This window comes from Colias croceus, chromosome 13 (genome assembly GCF_905220415.1).
Source record: "Colias croceus chromosome 13, ilColCroc2.1".
Taxonomy (NCBI): Eukaryota; Metazoa; Arthropoda; class Insecta; order Lepidoptera; family Pieridae; genus Colias; species Colias croceus.
Genome location: NC_059549.1, coordinates 11,054,923 through 11,074,610, shown reverse-complemented (window position 1 = coordinate 11,074,610; position 19,688 = coordinate 11,054,923). Strand labels below are relative to the sequence as shown.

The 19,688-nt window shown below is 38.3% G+C and overlaps 2 protein-coding genes across 2 annotated transcripts in view; both read left to right on the top strand.

Annotated features, from left to right (window-relative positions):
* LOC123697076 (glutamate receptor ionotropic, kainate 2-like) overlaps nucleotides 1-2,180 on the top strand; it is a 29,660-nt gene extending 27,480 nt beyond the window's left edge. Inside the window, exon 16 of the mRNA XM_045643492.1 lies at nucleotides 994-2,180. Coding sequence (XP_045499448.1) covers nucleotides 994-1,443 — 450 coding nt within the window. The 3' untranslated portion in view covers nucleotides 1,444-2,180. The remainder of the gene's footprint in view (nucleotides 1-993) is intronic.
* A 9,126-nt stretch (nucleotides 2,181-11,306) lies between these two features.
* LOC123696622 (major facilitator superfamily domain-containing protein 6-A) lies at nucleotides 11,307-18,747 on the top strand. Its single transcript, XM_045642938.1, has 7 exons — nucleotides 11,307-11,613; nucleotides 12,570-13,262; nucleotides 13,548-13,740; nucleotides 13,822-13,989; nucleotides 15,656-15,805; nucleotides 16,036-16,149; nucleotides 16,444-18,747. The coding sequence occupies exons 1-7, from the start codon at nucleotides 11,525-11,527 to the stop codon at nucleotides 17,035-17,037; spliced, it is 2,001 nt and encodes a 666-aa protein (XP_045498894.1). The 5' UTR covers nucleotides 11,307-11,524; the 3' UTR covers nucleotides 17,038-18,747.
* Nucleotides 18,748-19,688: the final 941 nt, after the last annotated feature.

Below are 19,688 nucleotides of genomic sequence, written 5' to 3'. Positions count from 1 at the left end.
TGGGCTTATCTTAAGACTAAAGTGTAAGAAACCAACCCGCTGTCAATTGACACCCTGAAGGAAAAAAATCCAAAGAGAAATGGCAAACATTACAGAGCTTTACTTGCTGCGCAAAGATGGATAATTTTAAACGTCGCTTACAGGAGTGCTGCGATCGTAACGGATCACATTTATATGATGTAATTTTCAAAAAATAATTCCCGTTTTATTAGGATTATGAAAAAATAAAAACCTTTTTCATAATGTCATTAGTTTTTTTTTTATTATTGTTTTACCTTTCAAGGGACGTATGGACCACCCTGTATGAAATGTATATGGGATATTCATATTTCATACTTAATGTATGGGAGGGTTTAAAGATATTTTTTTGATATTTCTCGATTTATTTTTAAAAATTTATTACGGCCATTTTACTCATTAGGTTAAGTACTTTCGATATCTCTGTAATACTTATGGAAAAATCGCCTGTGCACACTGAACGATTACACCCTGTATATTCTAAAACATATTACGTGAAAATCAGAAAATACGTGAATTAAGTACCTACTGTATTTCCTTATGTCCTGACGATGGGTAAGAAGAGAGAATAGAAGTGTCTTCATCGCACAACACTAATATTTTTTATTTATTTTTTTGCGAAAGAAATCGATAAATGCAATGAAAAAATTAGATCCATTCCGAAATAAATGCACAAGCTTTTGTTGTGAAGATCATTTTTATATACTAACTAGCTTACCGCCCGCGGCTTCGCCCGCTTTGTCTAAAACCTAATAAATTATATACTAAAACCTTCCTCTTGAATCACTCTATGTATTAAAAAAAACTGCATCAAAATCCGTTGCGTAGTTTTAAAGATTTAAGCGTACAAAGGGAATAGGGAAATAGGGACATAGGGACAGAGAAAGCGACTTTGTTTTATACTATGTAGTGGGCTACGAAACGATGTACGGTAGGGGTACAAAAAATAATTAATAAACTTGACGAAATGCGCAGCCGAACGCGGACCCGTCGAACGACGAGATGACGATGCGCAACTTCCTGGGGCTGTTCCTGGTGCTGGTGGTGGGATGCGCGCTCGGCGTGGTCGTGTCGTGCTGCGACCTGGCGTGGGCGGCGTGGCGGCGGCCGCGCGACCCCGCCGCGTCCTTCGCCGCCAGCTACTGGGCCGAGCTGCGCTTCGTGCTCCGCTTCGACCTGTCAGAGAAGCCCGTGCGCGGGCCGCTGCTGCCGCCGCCCGCACCGCGACCGCCCAGCGCGCGCCCCTCGCCCGAGTCAGCCGGCGGCGCGGAGAGCGAGGAGCAGCGCTCGCCGTCGCGCCGCTCGGCCCGCTCCGCCCGCTCGGGCCGCTCGGCGCGCTCGAGCCGCCGGCCCAGCGCACGCCGCTGCTCCATGCACAATGCCAGCTTGCGACTCGCTCGACACACCACGCCGACGCCCAGATAACTATCGTAGTTTACCGTGGACGTTCTTTCTACATTTATTATACAGTTTCCGCAGTAATTTGGACTGAATAACCTATGATTAAAATAATAGTATGTCCTGTCTTCAGACAGCCGACGATCGCAGTTATAGTAGATGCGCTTGTTTTAGACGAAGATAACCTCGTCGTTACGAGCGTTTAGCCGTTCTCGAAGAGGTATACAGGGGTGTGGCGTAACTTGGTATTTTGAGATCCAGGATATTGTGGCGTTTCAGAGAAATGGAATTTGTGTTTTCGACATTTTTCGAATGTACGAGCAAGTACGTACAAAGTGCAATAAGGCGCTTTGCTTGCATATTTCGTAACCCAAATTATTTCCAATATTTTACACTTTATATTATATTAAATCAGTTCATCGCTGACGGTCATTAAGAGCACCTCGCGTAATATAGTTAGTTATTAAGTTTTTATATTTTAATAATTCTTTGATTTAATATTCTAGAATTTTTCGAGGGATTTTTAACATACACAACAATCTTGCATTTTTCTGAAACGCCACATTTATTTTTTAATATGTAATGTTTAAAATTCCGCTCCACCTAGTCGATAACATCGGATACATTCTACAAGGAATATTTATATTGTTCTCAATAGATTTTATTAATGAATCTTATAATTAAGTGTTGAATAGTATTGTTATTTTAAAGTTGCACTAAGAATGTATTTAAATATGCCAATATAAGTATTTACTGACGGTAAACCTCGATATGTTTTATTTCATATAAAATTTTTACTTTACCTAAGCTCCATGCTTCATGTATCTAAAACCCAAATGAAGGGCCAAAGGGAAGAAAAGGCTAAGTCCAGGACTTAGCCTGTTTTTCCCATTTTTGAGAACTATGAAGTAGTTAAATAAAAAATAATTATCAGCTTGTTAAGCATTTTATTATAATACTTATCGTCTTCACTCATTTTGTTTATTAAAAAGCAATTAAATGACGATTTCAAGCAGTAGAAATCAACACAGACCGCGAAAAAGAAATGTCGATTGTCGATTGTCAACTTCATTCTGACACTTGGTTGCGGTTTTGTTGGGAAGTAGTGGTCACTTACCCGGTTTTTCCCTAGTAATATAGAAATTCAGCAAAAAAAACTTTTGACTCAACGAGTTTTACCCCTGTGTAAGATAGTCGTATGATGAACAGCGTATTTTTGTGGCCATAGACAACAAAAAATCAATTTTAGAAAAAATGGACTTAGCCAGTTTTTCCCTATGGCCCTTCAAATGTAAAAACTCCTTTGATTATCTTTGATTCGTTCTCTTTCTGGTAGAAAAACAAATCGCAGCTGAAACACGCTGAAAACTTGCTGAAACTTATAAAAAACGCAATGTCTCTTTGAATCAAAGCCGGTTAAACTGGACTGGAATTTGCGCAGGAATTTGAAAATTCGACTGAACGAAATAAAGTATCACTAAATAAAGTATCACTATCACTGATCTCGAATTTTGAAATCTAATCAATAATATAAATAGACCAAAGTCGATAATTTTTGAAACCAAAAAAAATAACTGTAGGATGAAACCAAAAAGAGGGGAATATGATAAAAATGAAAGGAAAAATAAAATACTGTCGATCCGAGTTCGGGAAGTGCAGGGGGGAGATTTTAAGAGTAAAAAATGGTTTATCTCGATTTCCGGCAAAACTACAAAGTCCTATGGCGAAAAGTTAAATGGCAAAGTTGTAGGTAAGTAATAAAAAGTTTTCACATTATTTACACACACACACATTACCTCAAAATGTTGGTGAAAATTTCAAAGAACCAAGTTTTTGATTTTTTGTTTTTATTTTTTTAAAACTACGAAATTTGGTGAAAACTTATCTTAGTGTCCCAAATACACTGTATTTTTTATTTCAAATACATATTTTTTCTTAATATCAAAAAGCAACCTAATTTTCAACCAAAAATTCTCGCGTCACAATATAAGCTTTTCCAAAAAGTCGGGGGATTGTTCATTTAAATCTTATTTTCTGATTGCGTATTAAAAATATACTAGGTATATTCAAATTGTATTTAAATTCATATACTTAGTAAATGTTCTCACAAAATGCATTGGTTAAAAAAATAATTATCAGAATCGGTGCATCCAGACATAGTTCCGACTTCCGCGGCCGAGGTAACAAGCGCCAAAAAAAAATTACAGTCAAATTGAGAAGTGTTGAGAAGGAAACACTTCTTTTTTAAATCAGTGTTATACTTTGAATATAATATAACCCAACAATTAAATTCATTCTAGTTTCACAGGATCTGCAGTATAGGTAATGTGTTTTGTTTTAGGCAATGATAATAGTTATAGCGGAATAATTAATTTTTTGGAAATATTTTATATTTTTGACCTTCAGTTATTTTTAGTACTCAATGTGAAAGAGTCTCATTTTCCACTTTTTATTTATTTATTTATTTATTTATTTTAATTAGGCACACCAACAATAAATACATTTGACATTGATATAATTAACATTATTAATTAATTAATATTATGTACTTATCAATAAAAGGTGTACACAGCATTTATAAATTAAATAGAATTATTTATGAACATAACAGATAATTAATTACATTACAATATAAATATTTATTTTTTATTAGTGTTATCTATAATTAAGTATTTATAAAATTATTATTAATCGTTTTACAAATTATTATTAATCAAGCAATTAATAATTTTATGTTTGTATTGTGCAAGAGATCCAAAGAATATATCAAGGTCCGGTATAGAAGTGACAAATTGGTTATATGCTGCACACATTCGAGGCAATGGTGCTTGACGTACTAAATTAGTTCGGCTCACTGGTAAATCAAAGAGATTACTAATCGGTTTTCTGGGTAAATTAGACGGGATTCGAAAAGTGATACCAGAAACAATATCCTCACAGGTAGTTAAACCATTTACACAGTTAAAAAGAAATACCAAGTCGTGTAATTTACGGCGATCTCTTAACGTCTTCATTTTGAAGTAATGTAAGCGCTCAGCATACGGACAACGATGTGAGATACCTGGGGAGGTAAAAGCCAAATGCCTAGTGAACGATCGCTGTATGGATTCTATGCGCTGCGAGTGCACGGCGTGATGGGGATTCCACACAACACATGCAAACTCGAGGTGACTCCGTACGAGTGCATTATATAAGGCAATTTTTGTTGATGCTTTAAAGGATGTAGCATTTCTTTTAATAAACCCAGTCATCCTTGCAGCTTTCTTAATTATTATATCAAGATGAGATGTAAGTTTGAGTTTACTATCCAAAGTTACACCCAGGTCGACAATTTCATGCTGGTGAAGAAGAGGAACATTGTCGATACTGTAAGTCGAATTAAATGGTACTTTTTTCCTTGTAAATCGAATGAATGAACACTTATTAGAGTTAATTATCATATTATTATTTTTACACCACTGACCTATATTGTCTAAATCATTCTGGATAGCAGCTACATCCGCCAAGCTGTTTACAGTTTTGTAAATTTTTAGGTCATCAGCGAAAAGTGCATAACTGCAGTGTTTGATAGAGTCACAGATGTCATTGATGTAAGCAACGAACAGAAGTGGACCCAGATGAGATCCCTGGGGAACACCAGATGTAGCAGTAAACACTTTAGATCTGAAACCTTTTACAACAACTTCTTGATTCCTTTTATACAAGTAAGATGCAATCCATTGTAAAATAGGACCCGATATACCATAGTTTTTTAATTTTGTGATTAAAGTCAGATGATCCACCTTGTCAAATGCGCTACTGAAGTCTGTGTAGACTACGTCCATTTGGTTACCGATGTCCATCACATGCGTCAGGTCAGACAAAAACTTAACAAGGTTAGTTTGCACTGAGTGACCCTTCCTAAAGCCATGTTGATGTGGAGTTATAAATTTATCTAAATATCGAGTCAAAACTGGACAAATCAACGATTCAAACACCTTTGTTAAAGAAGATAAGATAGTTATGGGCCTGTAATTACTGACTGCACCTAGGTCGCCTTTCTTGTGTACGGGCACAATTATAGAGGTTTTCCAATATTCAGGAAATATACCTTGTTTAAGTGACTCATTAATAATTATAGCGAGAGGGGAGGCAATTGCGACAGCGGCGCGTTTAAGAAATACAGGAGGAATTTGATCTGGACCAGCACCCTTATTTATATCAAGTTGTTTCAACTTGAGAAGAACCTCTTTTTTTGATACAATAACCTTTGCACAAGAATCCCAAGCGGCTTCTCTATTCTGAACACAAATATTTGATAAGGGTTCAGAATATATAGAAGAAAAATGCAATGCAAAAAGATTAGCTATATCAGGGCCGTTAGTCGCGATTTTGTCATTTAGGCACACAACAGAAGGTATGGAAGATGTCGGATTGTTCCGTTTACTATTTATAAACTTCCAGAAAGCTTTACTATCCTTCGAGATTGCATTTTCGATCTTTAACTTATAATTTTGATGACACTGTGCAATTAATTTATGGGAACGTTCACGTAATATACTAAATTCTAACAAATCGCGGGGATTTTTATATTTCTTATACTTGAGTCTCATTTTTTCCTTATCTTTGATAACGTGAATTAGGGCGGACGTAAACCAGGGAGGGTATTTACTTTTCTTCATTTTACTCTTAGGCACATGGTTATCAATTACACTTCGCATAATGTCGTAAAATGCCCCTAACTTATCATTAATATCAACGAATTTAGCGAATTTGGAGCACCAATCAATATTCTCCAATTCCCGCACAATACAATCATAATCGGCTTTAAAAAAGTTATAGCTAACGTAGTCATCACATCTTAGTGTGGAAGGTGCTTCAGATACCAGACTCAGAAATAAACACGGATGATGGGGATCAGGTTTGGTCAATATATCAATCGCAGTAGATATCTTAAAACGAGGAACATTAGTTAGGGCTAAATCTAATATTTTTCCATTATGATTTGTAATATTGTTTATTTGCTCAAGGTTATTTAAGTTGATAAAATCGACCAAAGCACACTCCACACGACCGTGACATGCAACAGGAACCATTCCACAAGTACCGCCTTGACCATAGGCCCATTCTATATTACCTAGGTTAAAATCACCTAGTATTATTACATTTTCCATATGTTCTAGTACATTATTAGCATTATAAATAAATTTGTCAAGGGCATTGTAGTTGGTTGGAGGCGGAAGATAAATAGCACAAATAGGTATGTTTTTTGTCACACCGTTAATAACACAAGTAATATTCACCCAAAGATCCTCATATTCACTTTCGTATTTAAATAATCTGGAAGATTGTATTTTCCGAGCTACTGCTATTAGGACGCCACCTCCATCCAACTTAGTTTTTTTGTTACAAATACGGTCTCTACGATAAACAACATACCGGGAATCGAATATCTCACTGCTAGAAATGCCACAATTAAGCCACGTTTCACTTAAAACAATAACATCGTATGAGTTTAACAGAATATTTTTATATAGGTCGTTAGTTTTAGTTCTCAATCCTCTAACATTCTGATAATATAGGGTAATCATAATTGTAAATTTAAATAAGAACCGCAACATTCACTGGGGATAAAGAAAGAGAGACTATGTCATCAGTTTTATGCTGTCTAAACATCGGATTTGTAATGCTTGACTAGTTTCGTTTTTACGCACATATATTTTGCCGTTCCGAACCCAAACAAATTGATATCTCACTTCTTTTGCTTTTATTCTAGCAGATGCATGGAGAATTTTGTTGGCTGGGGTTAAATGTTCTGAAACATAAACTGGTTTTTTAATTCCACCAATTCCCAAGTTGTGTGTGCTTAATTTATCTTCTGGGTTACATTTGTTGAATTTTTGTACCGCTGCCAGCAAAATATCTCGATGGCGAGGACTTCGTAATTTAGCAACAACAGCACGGGGTCGACTATCATCTATATTGATTTTAGCCACACGAGTTACATGCATTATGTCACCGTCTATGATATCTGCATTTACTACTTTTGCAAGATTAGTAAGACAATTAATTAAGTTTTCACTGCGATTTTCAGGTAAGCCATTAATCTCTACATTGCTATCCCGTTGATGCTGTTCAGCATAGGCTAGTCGACTAGAAAGATCTCTTACAGTGCTCAATAAAGTAGTATTTTCCTTTGTTAACTTATCAACAACAGTATCATGTTCTTGTAGTTTGTTTTTAAGTGCCTCATATTGGTCATTTAAGAAGGTTAAAGAGTCGTGAAAGTCTGATATTTGTTTCGTAATGCCACTTAATTTGTCACTTACTGCTTTAGCAACGGCGTTTTGTATTTCATCGACGATGTCAATCTTAAATGTATGCAAAATCTCACGCAAACTGGCCTCAGTTACAGGTGAGTCATTGCAAGCAATGGTGCCTGACCGTTTAGGAGCACTTATTTTTATTCTATGGGTGACATTATCGACTTGTTCCGCTGTTGAACCAAGGTCCTCGCAAGGTTTAGTGCAGCTTCGAATTGGCGTATTGGTGTTATCCAGCTTGGGTCGCTGGCTAAGACAAGCTGGACATTTCCAAGAAGATTTCTTTTCAGGTAGCATGGCATAAAATCTCTTATCGTTGGTTCCAGCGCACTGTAAATCATATGCTAAAGAACATAGAGAGCATCTTAGGAAATGAGTACCTTTGATAAGGTTTCGACATCCACTACAAACATTCGACATAGTGTGTAAGTTAATCTTATTTTCCTGTTATTATAAATGTCCAGGTCTCTTTTTTTTTTTCCTTTCTTAATAGTTCCTTAGTATATCAGTACTATTTATAAATGCAAAAAAAATCCCAATAAAAAAAAAAAAAAAAAAAAACAAAATATACAGGGTGTAAGGGAGACCTGGTCACATCACTTCAGTGTGGATAGGTGACATCCTCACATGAAATTTGGTATGGTTTTTTTTTCTTAACTCTAAATATTTAAAAAAATACGACTATTTTAATTTTAACTTTACAATTTTAGTCATATTTTTTTAAAACACTTCTGTACTCGATTGTACTTCACCGATTTTGATGATTTTTTTTAAATTTTGTTGCTTAATCAATGTACTTGCAGATTAAAACGAATGTACTAGTATTCCCTAGTAAATTACCTGATATTTTAATACTTGAATTTAAAACATAATAAAAAAATACTTGCAATTTTAGTAAAATGCAATTTTTTTCAAAAAAAGACCCATACAACTGCATGTTTTTTTAATCTTATCTAATTCCTCATCATTTTTACTTTAAAATACCATTTATTTCATAATTGTAAGTGTTATAGTTTTAAAATTGTGACTGCACAAAAGTAACTACTTTTTTTCTAAGGAACTTTCTTAACCTGTTACACGACCCTGCATTGTTATTGTTTAAACGGGGGATGTAGCAGTACGCATGGGAATTTCTACCTGGATTGATAAGTCTGTCTCTCTCTTACTTGTCCTTTGCCGGGCGAGCTAAGGGAATGCGGGGGGAAGCGGGCCACGCATTCCAGCGATTCATTGTTAGTCTCTACTACGCACGATAGTTGTTTCTTTGCATTCGACGCTCACAGTTTGTTTCAGTATCAGTTACTCGTACTTGATTGTTATTTTTTCTGTTTTGAGTTGTTCTGTGTGAGGAAATGGCTAATCCGTTTAATTTGACCGAGATGGCAGACATGCATTTATTATACGGCTACTGTAATTGTTCGGCGAGAGCTGCGCGTCGTGAATATCAGCGACTCTACCCGAATCGTCGTTTACCTTCCGCGCGCATGATCCAGTCTGTAGACCGAAAATTTCGGGATGGAACACTTTTCAGAAATATGAATTTGGATCATCCTGGAGTACGGATTTCGCCACGTATGGAAGAAAGGATTCTGGATCTAGTGAATCAAAACCCAAACATAAGCACGAGGAGAGCGGCACGGATTCTTGGCATCAGCCATTGGACAGTATGGAAAGTATTCAAAACGCACCAATTGCATCCTTATCATTATCAGCCAGTACAAGGATTAATTCCGCAGGACTTATCTTCAAGATATCAATTTGCAAACGTTTTAATGGAGCGTGCATTAAACAATCCCCTCTTTCTAAAGAGGATACTTTGGACAGACGAATCGATGTTTACGAGAGATGGTGTGTTCAATTATCACAATGCCCACGTGTGGTCTGAGCAGAACCCGAAAGCGATCAGAGTTGAGTCATCTCAACACAGGTTTCACTTAAATGTGTGGGCAGGGGTAATAGGAAACTGTTTAGTTGGCCCTCACTTCCTGGAAGGCACGCTTAACGGCGAAAGATATTTGAACTTTTTACAAAATCATTTACTGGGCTACCTGAACGAAGTGCCATTGTTGTACTTACAAGGCATGTTTTTTATGCACGACGGAGCTCCGCCACATGCCACTCTTTCCGTGCGCGAGTATTTAAATACTCACTTCCCGAGGCGATGGATTGGGCGATATGGACATATCCAGTGGCCCCCAAGATCACCCGACATGACACCGATGGACTTTTTTGTGTGGGGCACAATGAAAAACTACGTTTATAGTGTCGAAATTCAAAATGTGGAACAATTACGCGAGAGAATACTCGAAGCGGCTAGTGAAGTTAGGGCTATGTTGGCGGGTACAACCGATTTAGAAAGGGAAGTAAAGAGACGCTTATTTTATTGTATAAGGGAAAACGGTGACCATTTTGAACAATTTTTAAAATAAATTATCTTGCTTTTAAATTAACTGTCAGTTTTATTTCCATATTACTTCGTTGTACTGAAAAATAAAGATGTATTTGACAAGATTAGTGTACAAAGGGTTAACTTTGAGCAATCGTAATTTTCAAGTTGTAACAGTTACAATTATGAAATAAATGGTATTTTAAAGTAAAAATGATGAGGAATTAGATAAGATTAAAAAAACATGCAGTTGTGTGGGTCTTTTTTTGAAAAAAATGGCATTTTACTAAAATTGCAAGTATTTTTTTATTATTTTTTAAATTCAAGTATTAAAATATCAGGTAATTTACTAGGGAATACTAGTACATTCGTTTTAATCTGCAAGTACATTGATTAAGCAACAAAATTTAAAAAAAATCATCAAAATCGGTGAAGTACAATCGAGTACAGAAGTGTTTTAAAAAAATATGACTAAAATTGTAAAGTTAAAATTAAAATAGTCGTATTTTTTTAAATATTTAGAGTTAAGAAAAAAAAACCATACCAAATTTCATGTGAGGATGTCACCTATCCACACTGAAGTGATGTGACCAGGTCTCCCTTACACCCTGTATATTAATGTTCTGTGATGATTTGAACCGGCATCTATCGATTCTTCGAGTATGGGCGTCGTACGACACAGCTACGGACACTGGTACTGCTAATGTTGAAATTTATATTGTAGTTGTTCGATATAGTCTTTAATAAAAATAGTTCATAGCAACGACGTAATGTTTTCGTGTTACCCTCGTGTTAACTTGTTTTTTATTCCGGTAAAAAATTATTCACAGTTATTTGTAAATGATGTAAAACACTTGTGAATTCACAGTTAAAGATCATAAATAATAAATATCCGTTTATATTGCTTACACAGCACCAAGAAACGAGTTAAAGATATTGTTATATTGCACAAAGTTAAGTGTTCTGCTTGTGTGTTGATAGTTTGTGACTTACGTAAGTTACTATTTTATTAATTACCACTTTTATCACGGATTAATTTGTCTTAGCACTGATATAACTTTTGCACTTATTCACAACCAACTATAGAAACAAAATTTACTCGAGAAATTAGAAAACATTAAGATTTTCTATTTTAAACAATTAAAGTATACGGAGAACAACGGTTACGGTTAACGGTTACGTTCTGTACGGTCACTTTTGAATTTCCACTCCGGATCATATTTCATGCCCTGAATCGATCGAATACAATCTTTGATATACCCCGTTATCGAAACGTTCAGAAACGTTGTACAACGTCTCAATAGTCCGGGAGCGGTGACGTCAGGGCGAGGGCGGCGCGCGCAGCGGCAGCGCGCCGGCGCGGCGCTATCGACGCGCGGCGGCGGCCCGGCGGCGGCGGGCGGCAGTCGTGCGGTGCAGCATGGAGCAGCAGGGCGCAGCGCCGCTGGGCGCAGGGGCCGCGCGCCCCATCGTCAACCCCGAGGAGTTCGGCGAAGTGGACACCTCCAGGTGCGCCTCTCGCGTCGCCCGACCGACTCCCTATCCCCTGCCTGTACCTCTTGCGTGGGACCGAACATTCACGAATCGTTCCAAAATATCTAATGATTATTCTTTTAAAGATGAATATTACATCAGTAAATACAAAATCGGAACACGAATTTTACAAAAATTCATACCCGTGGTAATTGTACGGTAAAAATAACATGTATCGTTCGATACCTGCTAAGTTTCTCTTATCTTATCTTACGTCATCGTTTTCAATTGTTCTTTCGAAGCAGGGCTATAATAATATGTAAAAGAGGTAGCCATTTTATGTAACGATAAACCAATAATTTGTGCCTTACCGTTTCTGTAATTGAGATAACAACGCTAGATCAACATGAAATAGTGAAATCAAACTGATATAGAATAAGAACTTTCCAAGTTTTCCTATAGGTAATGAGTATTGTATTGAATTGCTTTTGTGAATACAAAATAAGTAAGTACCTAATAACATATTTATCAAATAATATGGAATGAGTCCTTATAGTAGCCACTTGAATAAATTGGAAAACGACCTCGACTATATTAAATATTAAGAGCTAACAATTATAATTTAATTATATTCATTCAACTTCTTATTTTGTTTATTTTGCCTAAATTACAATTAAGCTATAAATATGTTTTAATTAATAATATATTAATACAAACACTCGATACCAAACAGATAAGACATTATTTTATAGGTATATCACTTCATACAAAATAAACCTAGGTATAAAACAAAGTGGTTGTCGCTGTCAAATCGGCATATTACATGCAAATGGAGTTTGGTGTGTTTTTTTTTTTTGTAATTGGTAGAGTAATTTTTGAGGAAAGTTTTAGTATATAATTTATTAAGTTTTCTACAAAGCGTGCGAAGCCACGCTATAGCTGTTAATGAATAAAATATTATACTTATTTAATGATTAACAATGTCGTCAAAGGTATCCCGCCCCCAAGGATGCCACGCACAAGGTCCGCGGGCGCAGCGACCTGCTGGAGATGATGTGCGGCGCGGGCACCGTGGACCCCGAGCTGCTCACCGTCAAGACGTTCTACTTCTTCTTTTACTCCGCCTTCGGCTCCCTGTTTCCGCTCATGGGCGTGTACTTCAAGCAGATGGGCATGAACGCGGGCCAGTGTGGACTCCTCATCGGGACGAGGCCGTTCGTGGAGTTCCTCTCGGCGCCCTTCTGGGGCGGGCTCGCCGACCGCTGGCAGAAAGGCCGAACTCTGTTGCTGGCCTCGCTTGGGGCCTGGATCATATTCACGCTTCCGCTGAGCTGGGTGCAGCCGAGCGCGGTGGCGTGCGTGCAGCCCGTCAACAGCACCGCGTACGTGCTGGTGGCGCCGAGCTACGACGAGGACGAGATGACCTACTCGCGCTCCTTCCACGGCCCGGCGGCGGGGCGCGAGGGCTCGCCCTTGCCCGTGTCCGACGCCGAAAACTACAACCCTGACACTAATTCCAAATGGGTCACTCCGCTGCATTCCTTCATCGTCTACACGACTCCGAATATACAAAAGACATTCTTCTTGCTGCTGCTGCTCGTCGTGATCGGCGAGTTCTTCAGCGCCCCTGCCATCACTTTGGCTGACTCTGCCGTCATCACTCTTCTCGGCGAGGATGCCGATAGGTAATCGACATTTTTTAAACATTCTAACATCAAAAGAAGAGATATATTATAATTTATAATATAACATAATAATTGTACTAAATATAAATAAATAAATCATTTATTGCATAAAAACATGGTAAGTACATAATTATAGAGATATTAAGATCAAAATAATAGAATATTCATGTTTTTACTATAACTACATAGCATACAATAATTATTATTAATTAACAAAATGAACGTAGAATGATTAGTTACTATAACAGAACATGTTCACTAACGACATCAATTATTGTCGCTAAGGTACGGACACCAGCGCATGTTCGGCTCGCTGGGCTGGGGGCTGGCCATGTTCTTCGTGGGCATCGCTCTCGACCACAGCACGGCGTTCAGCTCGCACCCCTGTGGGGGCCCGCAGCGCTACGAGAAGAACTACACCATCTGCTTTGCGACATTCTCGGTGCTCATGGGTGCCGCTCTCATCACTGCCACGCAGGTGAATTGCCCGACTCTTAGCAATATTATTCGTATCGAGTTGTTTTATTAGTGAACTGAGAGCGTCGAACGCATTTTACAGATAAAGTTTAAGTACGAGGCGATAAGCATCGAGACGCCCGCCGAGCCGGCGTCGGTGGAGCCCACGCAGGAGGAGCGGCTGCAAGAGCAGCTGGCGGCGCAGCTGCAGCTGCCCGGCCTCGACACCAGTGCGCCGCCGACCAAACAGCCGCCGCTGCAACACGCGAAGGTAGTCGAGCTCGTCTTGGGAAAGTAGCTTCACATTATTATTATTTTGCGAACCCCAATATTCGAAATAAATACAATAGAATGATCTATCCGAATATGTCATAAACACTGACATATTCGGTCGACTAATGTAAAAGCACCTAATACGGAGGTATTTCACAACATTTGAAAGTAAGTAACAAAAATAAGCATTTGTAAGTCTTTCTAAAGGTGCCAAACCACTTTACCGTTAAAAGTGGAACTTACATTTTGTATTGCTGTTGAGTCTTTGTTTATTTACATGATATTTCTTATTTTAAAAAAATATTTAAATAGTCAGGTCGATTTTCCCTAATACGGAGGTATGATTTTGATCAGAGCCTATTACTGCGGTAGACGGCTCCTAATACGGAGGGTCAGAAATTATATTCATTGAAGTTCCGTACAAATAATATTTATTAAATAATATAAATGTGTTAGTAAAGTAAATTGTAAGTTTTTCATTCATTGACCATTGGTTTGATTGCGTTGATTCACTTTTAATGTGTTTCACTTATGCTTTTGGCTGTATCAAAAAACACCCATTCCAATCAAATAAGAATACACAAAAAAAGACACAAAACTTCTTATTTATTTACGCAACCCTAAATCTGGTAATTTTATGTTCTATGAATAAGGCCGTAATAGGAGATCATATAACCTAATACAGAGTTACCTGGAAATATCTACCACCGTAATAGGAAAACTACTCGTGTTTTTAATAATTCTGACCCATCAAAAATTCGATGAACAAGAGAATGTAAATGCTTAATCAAACGATAACAGTTTTTGGGCTCAGATGTGTAAAACTCAAATCAACAGTTATACAAAATAATTGATTTGTGATAAATTAAAATACACCTTCCTATTTTACCCCTTCTAAGAAACAAACATTTTGTACTCAACCGTTTTCATATTTAACTGGATTTCTAATTAAGAACACATACCGCAGAATATGGTTTCTAATTTATCAGATTAATAATTATTTCAACTAATCTTGGAACTAATTCAATAAGTAAATAAATTGAAAGTTATAAACAATTAAACATGCCCAGTATTTTTCCTATTTCAGAGTTATACCACCGTATTAGGATTCTATAAAATTCGTATTGTATTACGGCGGTATTTTATTTCTTATTTTTTGGGTAAAAAATAACTTACAAATATGAAACAAGCTATTTAAATAGTGGGTGTAATAGTAGGAAAATGCTATAAACAATACATATACAAACTTGAACGGCTTATTAATACGAAAAACTTAGTTTATAAATATTAGTGTACTTACTTTTGTTGTTCCGCGTTTGTATGGAAACACCTCGGACGTCGATGCCGTTACACAGATTGATTGATCTTGTTTTGTTGTCTATGTGCTATACTTGCAAACGTTAGTTAAGTCATGAACTAATAAATTTGGAATACATAGTTTACGTTTTGGTTTACTTAAAATTAATAAAACAGGAATAAAACTCGAAAATAGAAATACCACCGTAATAGGATGCGATTTTGACTACCGCCGTTTTAGGAGCTTTTACCTTAGTCCCGACTGGTGTATGTCACAAAGATAACAGTTATGTGAACAGTTGTTGCAGGAAATGTTATCTTAAGGAATTAGATGAAGAATAAAATGATCAAACGTTAATTGTTCACAGGTATTCGCCCAGACCACGCGCGAGATGCCCGAGTGGGTGACCGTCCTGCGGCAGTTTCAAAACGTGAAGGCGGCTTCCTTCTTGCTTGTCGCCTGGTTTATGGGCTTCGGTATCGGCCTCATCTTTACGTTCCTATTTTGGCATCTCCAGGTAATAGAATTAATTAATTTGAATACTGTATCTACTCGTACTTAAGGGGTGTCGTCGGATTAATCTTTTATGGTTAGGTAGAACAAGACCGAAACATGACTAATTGTAAGGTCATATTTCACTTTGATTTTGAAAATATTGCCAGTGAGGATTTCGGTCGACAATAAAACTATGAAGGAAATAACCATTTTTGCACATTATATTATATAAATGAGTCTCTTCCGTTGCAGGACATCGGCGGGTCGCCAACGTTGTTCGGAGTGGCTTCTGTGATCAACCACATCTCCGAGATATTCGCCTACTTCTTCAGCTTCAAACTGATCACTCAGATGGGGCATGTGAAGGTATGAATTTGTATTGAAATATTTACAATTCAGTTTCCAAATAATCAATAAGTTCAAATTTAAATAAATTTGTTCCTGTACAGTGTACACATTTCAGAGTATACATACATATTATATTGTTATAATTAGGCAGGTTATAAATTATTATGATCTTTCAAAATTTAATTTCCAGAAACAAACAGGATATTGTTAATAGATATGCCAAATTGCATGAAAGTTTGCTTTACGATACTATATGCTAAGATAGATTTAGCAATAGAAGACACAGTAAGAGCGACCGTCGTCGACCCGCAGGTGCTGTGCCTGGGGCTGGCCGGCAACGTGGTGCGCTTCCTGTACATCTCGTGGCTCACGGACCCGTGGTGGGTGCTGCCGTTCGAGTTCGTGCAGGGCGTGACGCACGCGGCCGTGTGGGCGGCGTGCTGCTCGTACATCGCGCACGGCTCGCCCGCGCGCCTGCGCTCGTCGGCGCAGGGCGTGCTGCAGGGCCTGCACCACGGGCTGGGGCGCGGCTGCGGCGCCGTGCTGGGCGGCGTGGCCGTCGCCAAGTGGGGCACCACGCGCACCTTCGCCGGCTACGGGCTGCTGTGCGCCGTGGCGCTGGCCGCCTTCGCGTTCGTCAACTTCCGCGGCGACGACGGCGCGCCGCCCGTGGCGCCCGACGAGGACGCGCGCGCGGTGGCCGAGGCGGGCGTGCTGGCCCCGCACGGCGTGCCGTCCAACCCGCTGCCGCGCGCGCTGTCCTCCACGCGCCTGGCCGACCTGGCCGCGCACGACAACTACGGCGCCACGCAGAGCCACGGCGGCGACAGCCTGGCCGTGCCGGGCCGCGCCGCCAACCCCTTCGTGAGCGACCCGCCCCGAGCGCCCGCGCCCTCCTACCGATAAGCGCCCGACTCTTTCATGTTTATAGCCTGATTTATCTTGATTTGTTATTCCAGTAAAGAATCATGCCTATGCGACAGGAAAAATAATGAAACCAACTGGTCGCTATAAATATTCTATGATTGTATTTCTTTTTCATTGAGATCTGAATAAATCTAAGAAAAAAATTACTAAAGTATTGTCCATCGTTCCGCGTTCGATACGTTCTAAAATTTAACTGTGAAGGTTGACGTGAGTCGTGAACTCTGAGGCATTAATATAATCTGAGGAGTTATATTGTATAAAATATAAATGTGTATAATCCAAACCTGCCTAAAGCTCTGTGAATCCCATAAAATGACTAAAACCTAAAAAAATTGCTCTAAAATATAATCGTATTAATTATTATTAGATATTATTACCTACGTATAATTTTAATGTTTCATGGTTCTCTTGTAGTCGATTTGTGTTACGTATAACTAACGGAATGGAATTGTTCTGACTTCTGAGCTGTCTGAGTCGGTCAGGGTCTGTATATTTGTGAATATATCTTTGTTTATTTATATTTTGTTCTGTTCATTTATTTTTTTATTAAATACCTGTTAGATATTAAAATAATGAATGTCCCTCGATATTTATGTGGAATCGCGTATATGGAGTGGTACAATTATTCTCGTAACCTATTCCTATCCTAACCTACTAAATTTATGGAGCTTTTTATTGAAAAATAAATAAAATCGAATATTAGTTAGAATTATTATATTTACTCGAAAGTATTAAACAATACCTTTTTACCATTTGGATGTCTAGGTGTAAAAAAATATTTAAAAATGACTGTTGCTTTATGTATAGTGTTTAATGTAAAGTGTTTTCGAACAGTGTACGTATGTGTAACAGTCAAAACCCTTATTGATTAATTTTACCGGTAAATAAGGTTTTTGACTCGTTAAGGGTTTTGACTGTAACATATTATGTACGTAGCAGCGCGTCGCCGTCAGCCGGCGCGGCGCCCGCGCGGCCCGCCGCGAGCCGCTACGACGCGACGCTCACGTACTTAGTTAATCAATGAGTAGGCTAATGATTGTTGTCCAATACTACTGTTACTCGACCACTAGATGTTTTATTTATTTACTGCGACAAGTCCTTAGTGGCGGCTTGGCGACATCCGGCCGGCGCTAGCTCGTAGCGCACACACAAACATATATATTTATTATTGTAAACTTTATCGTTAACTAGAATTATGGACGTTTCATAGACTATATACCTTGTAGATATAATGTAGACATCTCTGTACCTTGTCACTGTCGCCGTTTTGTGTTTAGTTCAATACATACAGACAGAGTGAGAGTACTTCATATAAAAATAATTGTATGTTCTATGTACAAGTATAATATACGATGTCATATCATGGTGTGATGAGTAGATGTACGGAGTAGGCCGTCGCTGTCGCCCGCCCCGTGCCGCGACGAACCGCAGCGAAACGCAGCAGACCGCACGAATCGGGCGACGCGACCACCTCACTATAATTATTATTTTTGTTGACTATGAAGTAGATATTTATGGATAGCTATATGGTGTATGATATACATTTGTTGTAAAGTACTCCTTGCGCATTGTAAGCGGCACAGTTATATATTTTTGCACTGGGCCGCAGCGGCGCGGCTCGCACCTGTGCCCTGCGTCGCTCGCGGACATTTGACATTCTCAATTTCGAATAATAAATGTTGAAGTATTCTTTGTTAGTTTTATTTACGAGCCCAAGTCCTCAAAATATATCTTTTATATTTATTTATGTAATGAACCAGTTAGCCAGTATCACTGATTAGTGATTATGAAAAAGAAGTTTGGGCAACGTTCTACATGTTTCTATTGCGCACCTAAACAAAATGTCAGTATTATAACAATCTCAAATAACTGTGATATGTATGTCAAGAATGATATTGAACCGTACGATCTACAAAAATGGTAAGCGTTCAATTTATGATAAGCACGATAAGCGATAAGATTATTTACATGACTCCTCTTCCTAGGAGCGAGGAGAGCACGTCGTGCAGCCGGCGCGAGTCCCGTCAGGCGTATTGCCTGTAGTATTGCGAACATTTTGATAGTGTCTATTGTGTATTCGCAAAGTGCGAGTGTGGTGTGCGCGTGTAACGGGCGTGTGTGTGTGTGTCGGCACGATGGGGTGCTCCCAGCAGCTCGCCCCGACGCTCCTGCTGCACGTTAACCTCCTCCTAATGGTTTGTGTCAATACATCCCTCTAATCATTGTGTCGTTATGGAATCTTATCTGCAGTTTTGTTTACACTTCATGCTCTTTTCAAGATTATAAAATCATGAATGAAGTTTTACCACATGTTTTACTAATATACCTAAGAAGTGAATAAAACGAGCAGAACATCACACGTATGTTTAATTTGACAAGTTTATTATTAAATAAAATAAGCAAGCCATTAGCAAGCAGATATTTCCTACCACGCCATCTAGTCTCAGAAAAATCAATCAATTCAGAGATAAAAAATGTACCGTCTAGTAGCCCAATTGGTCCAGCAAGAATAAAAATATAATCAGTCACTAGCTACTCTATACTCGTATTTCAATATTCAACTATAAACTACTTAAGTTATACCATTCCCTACGAACCTTTACGAAAGGCGGAAAAGTCATACACTTTTT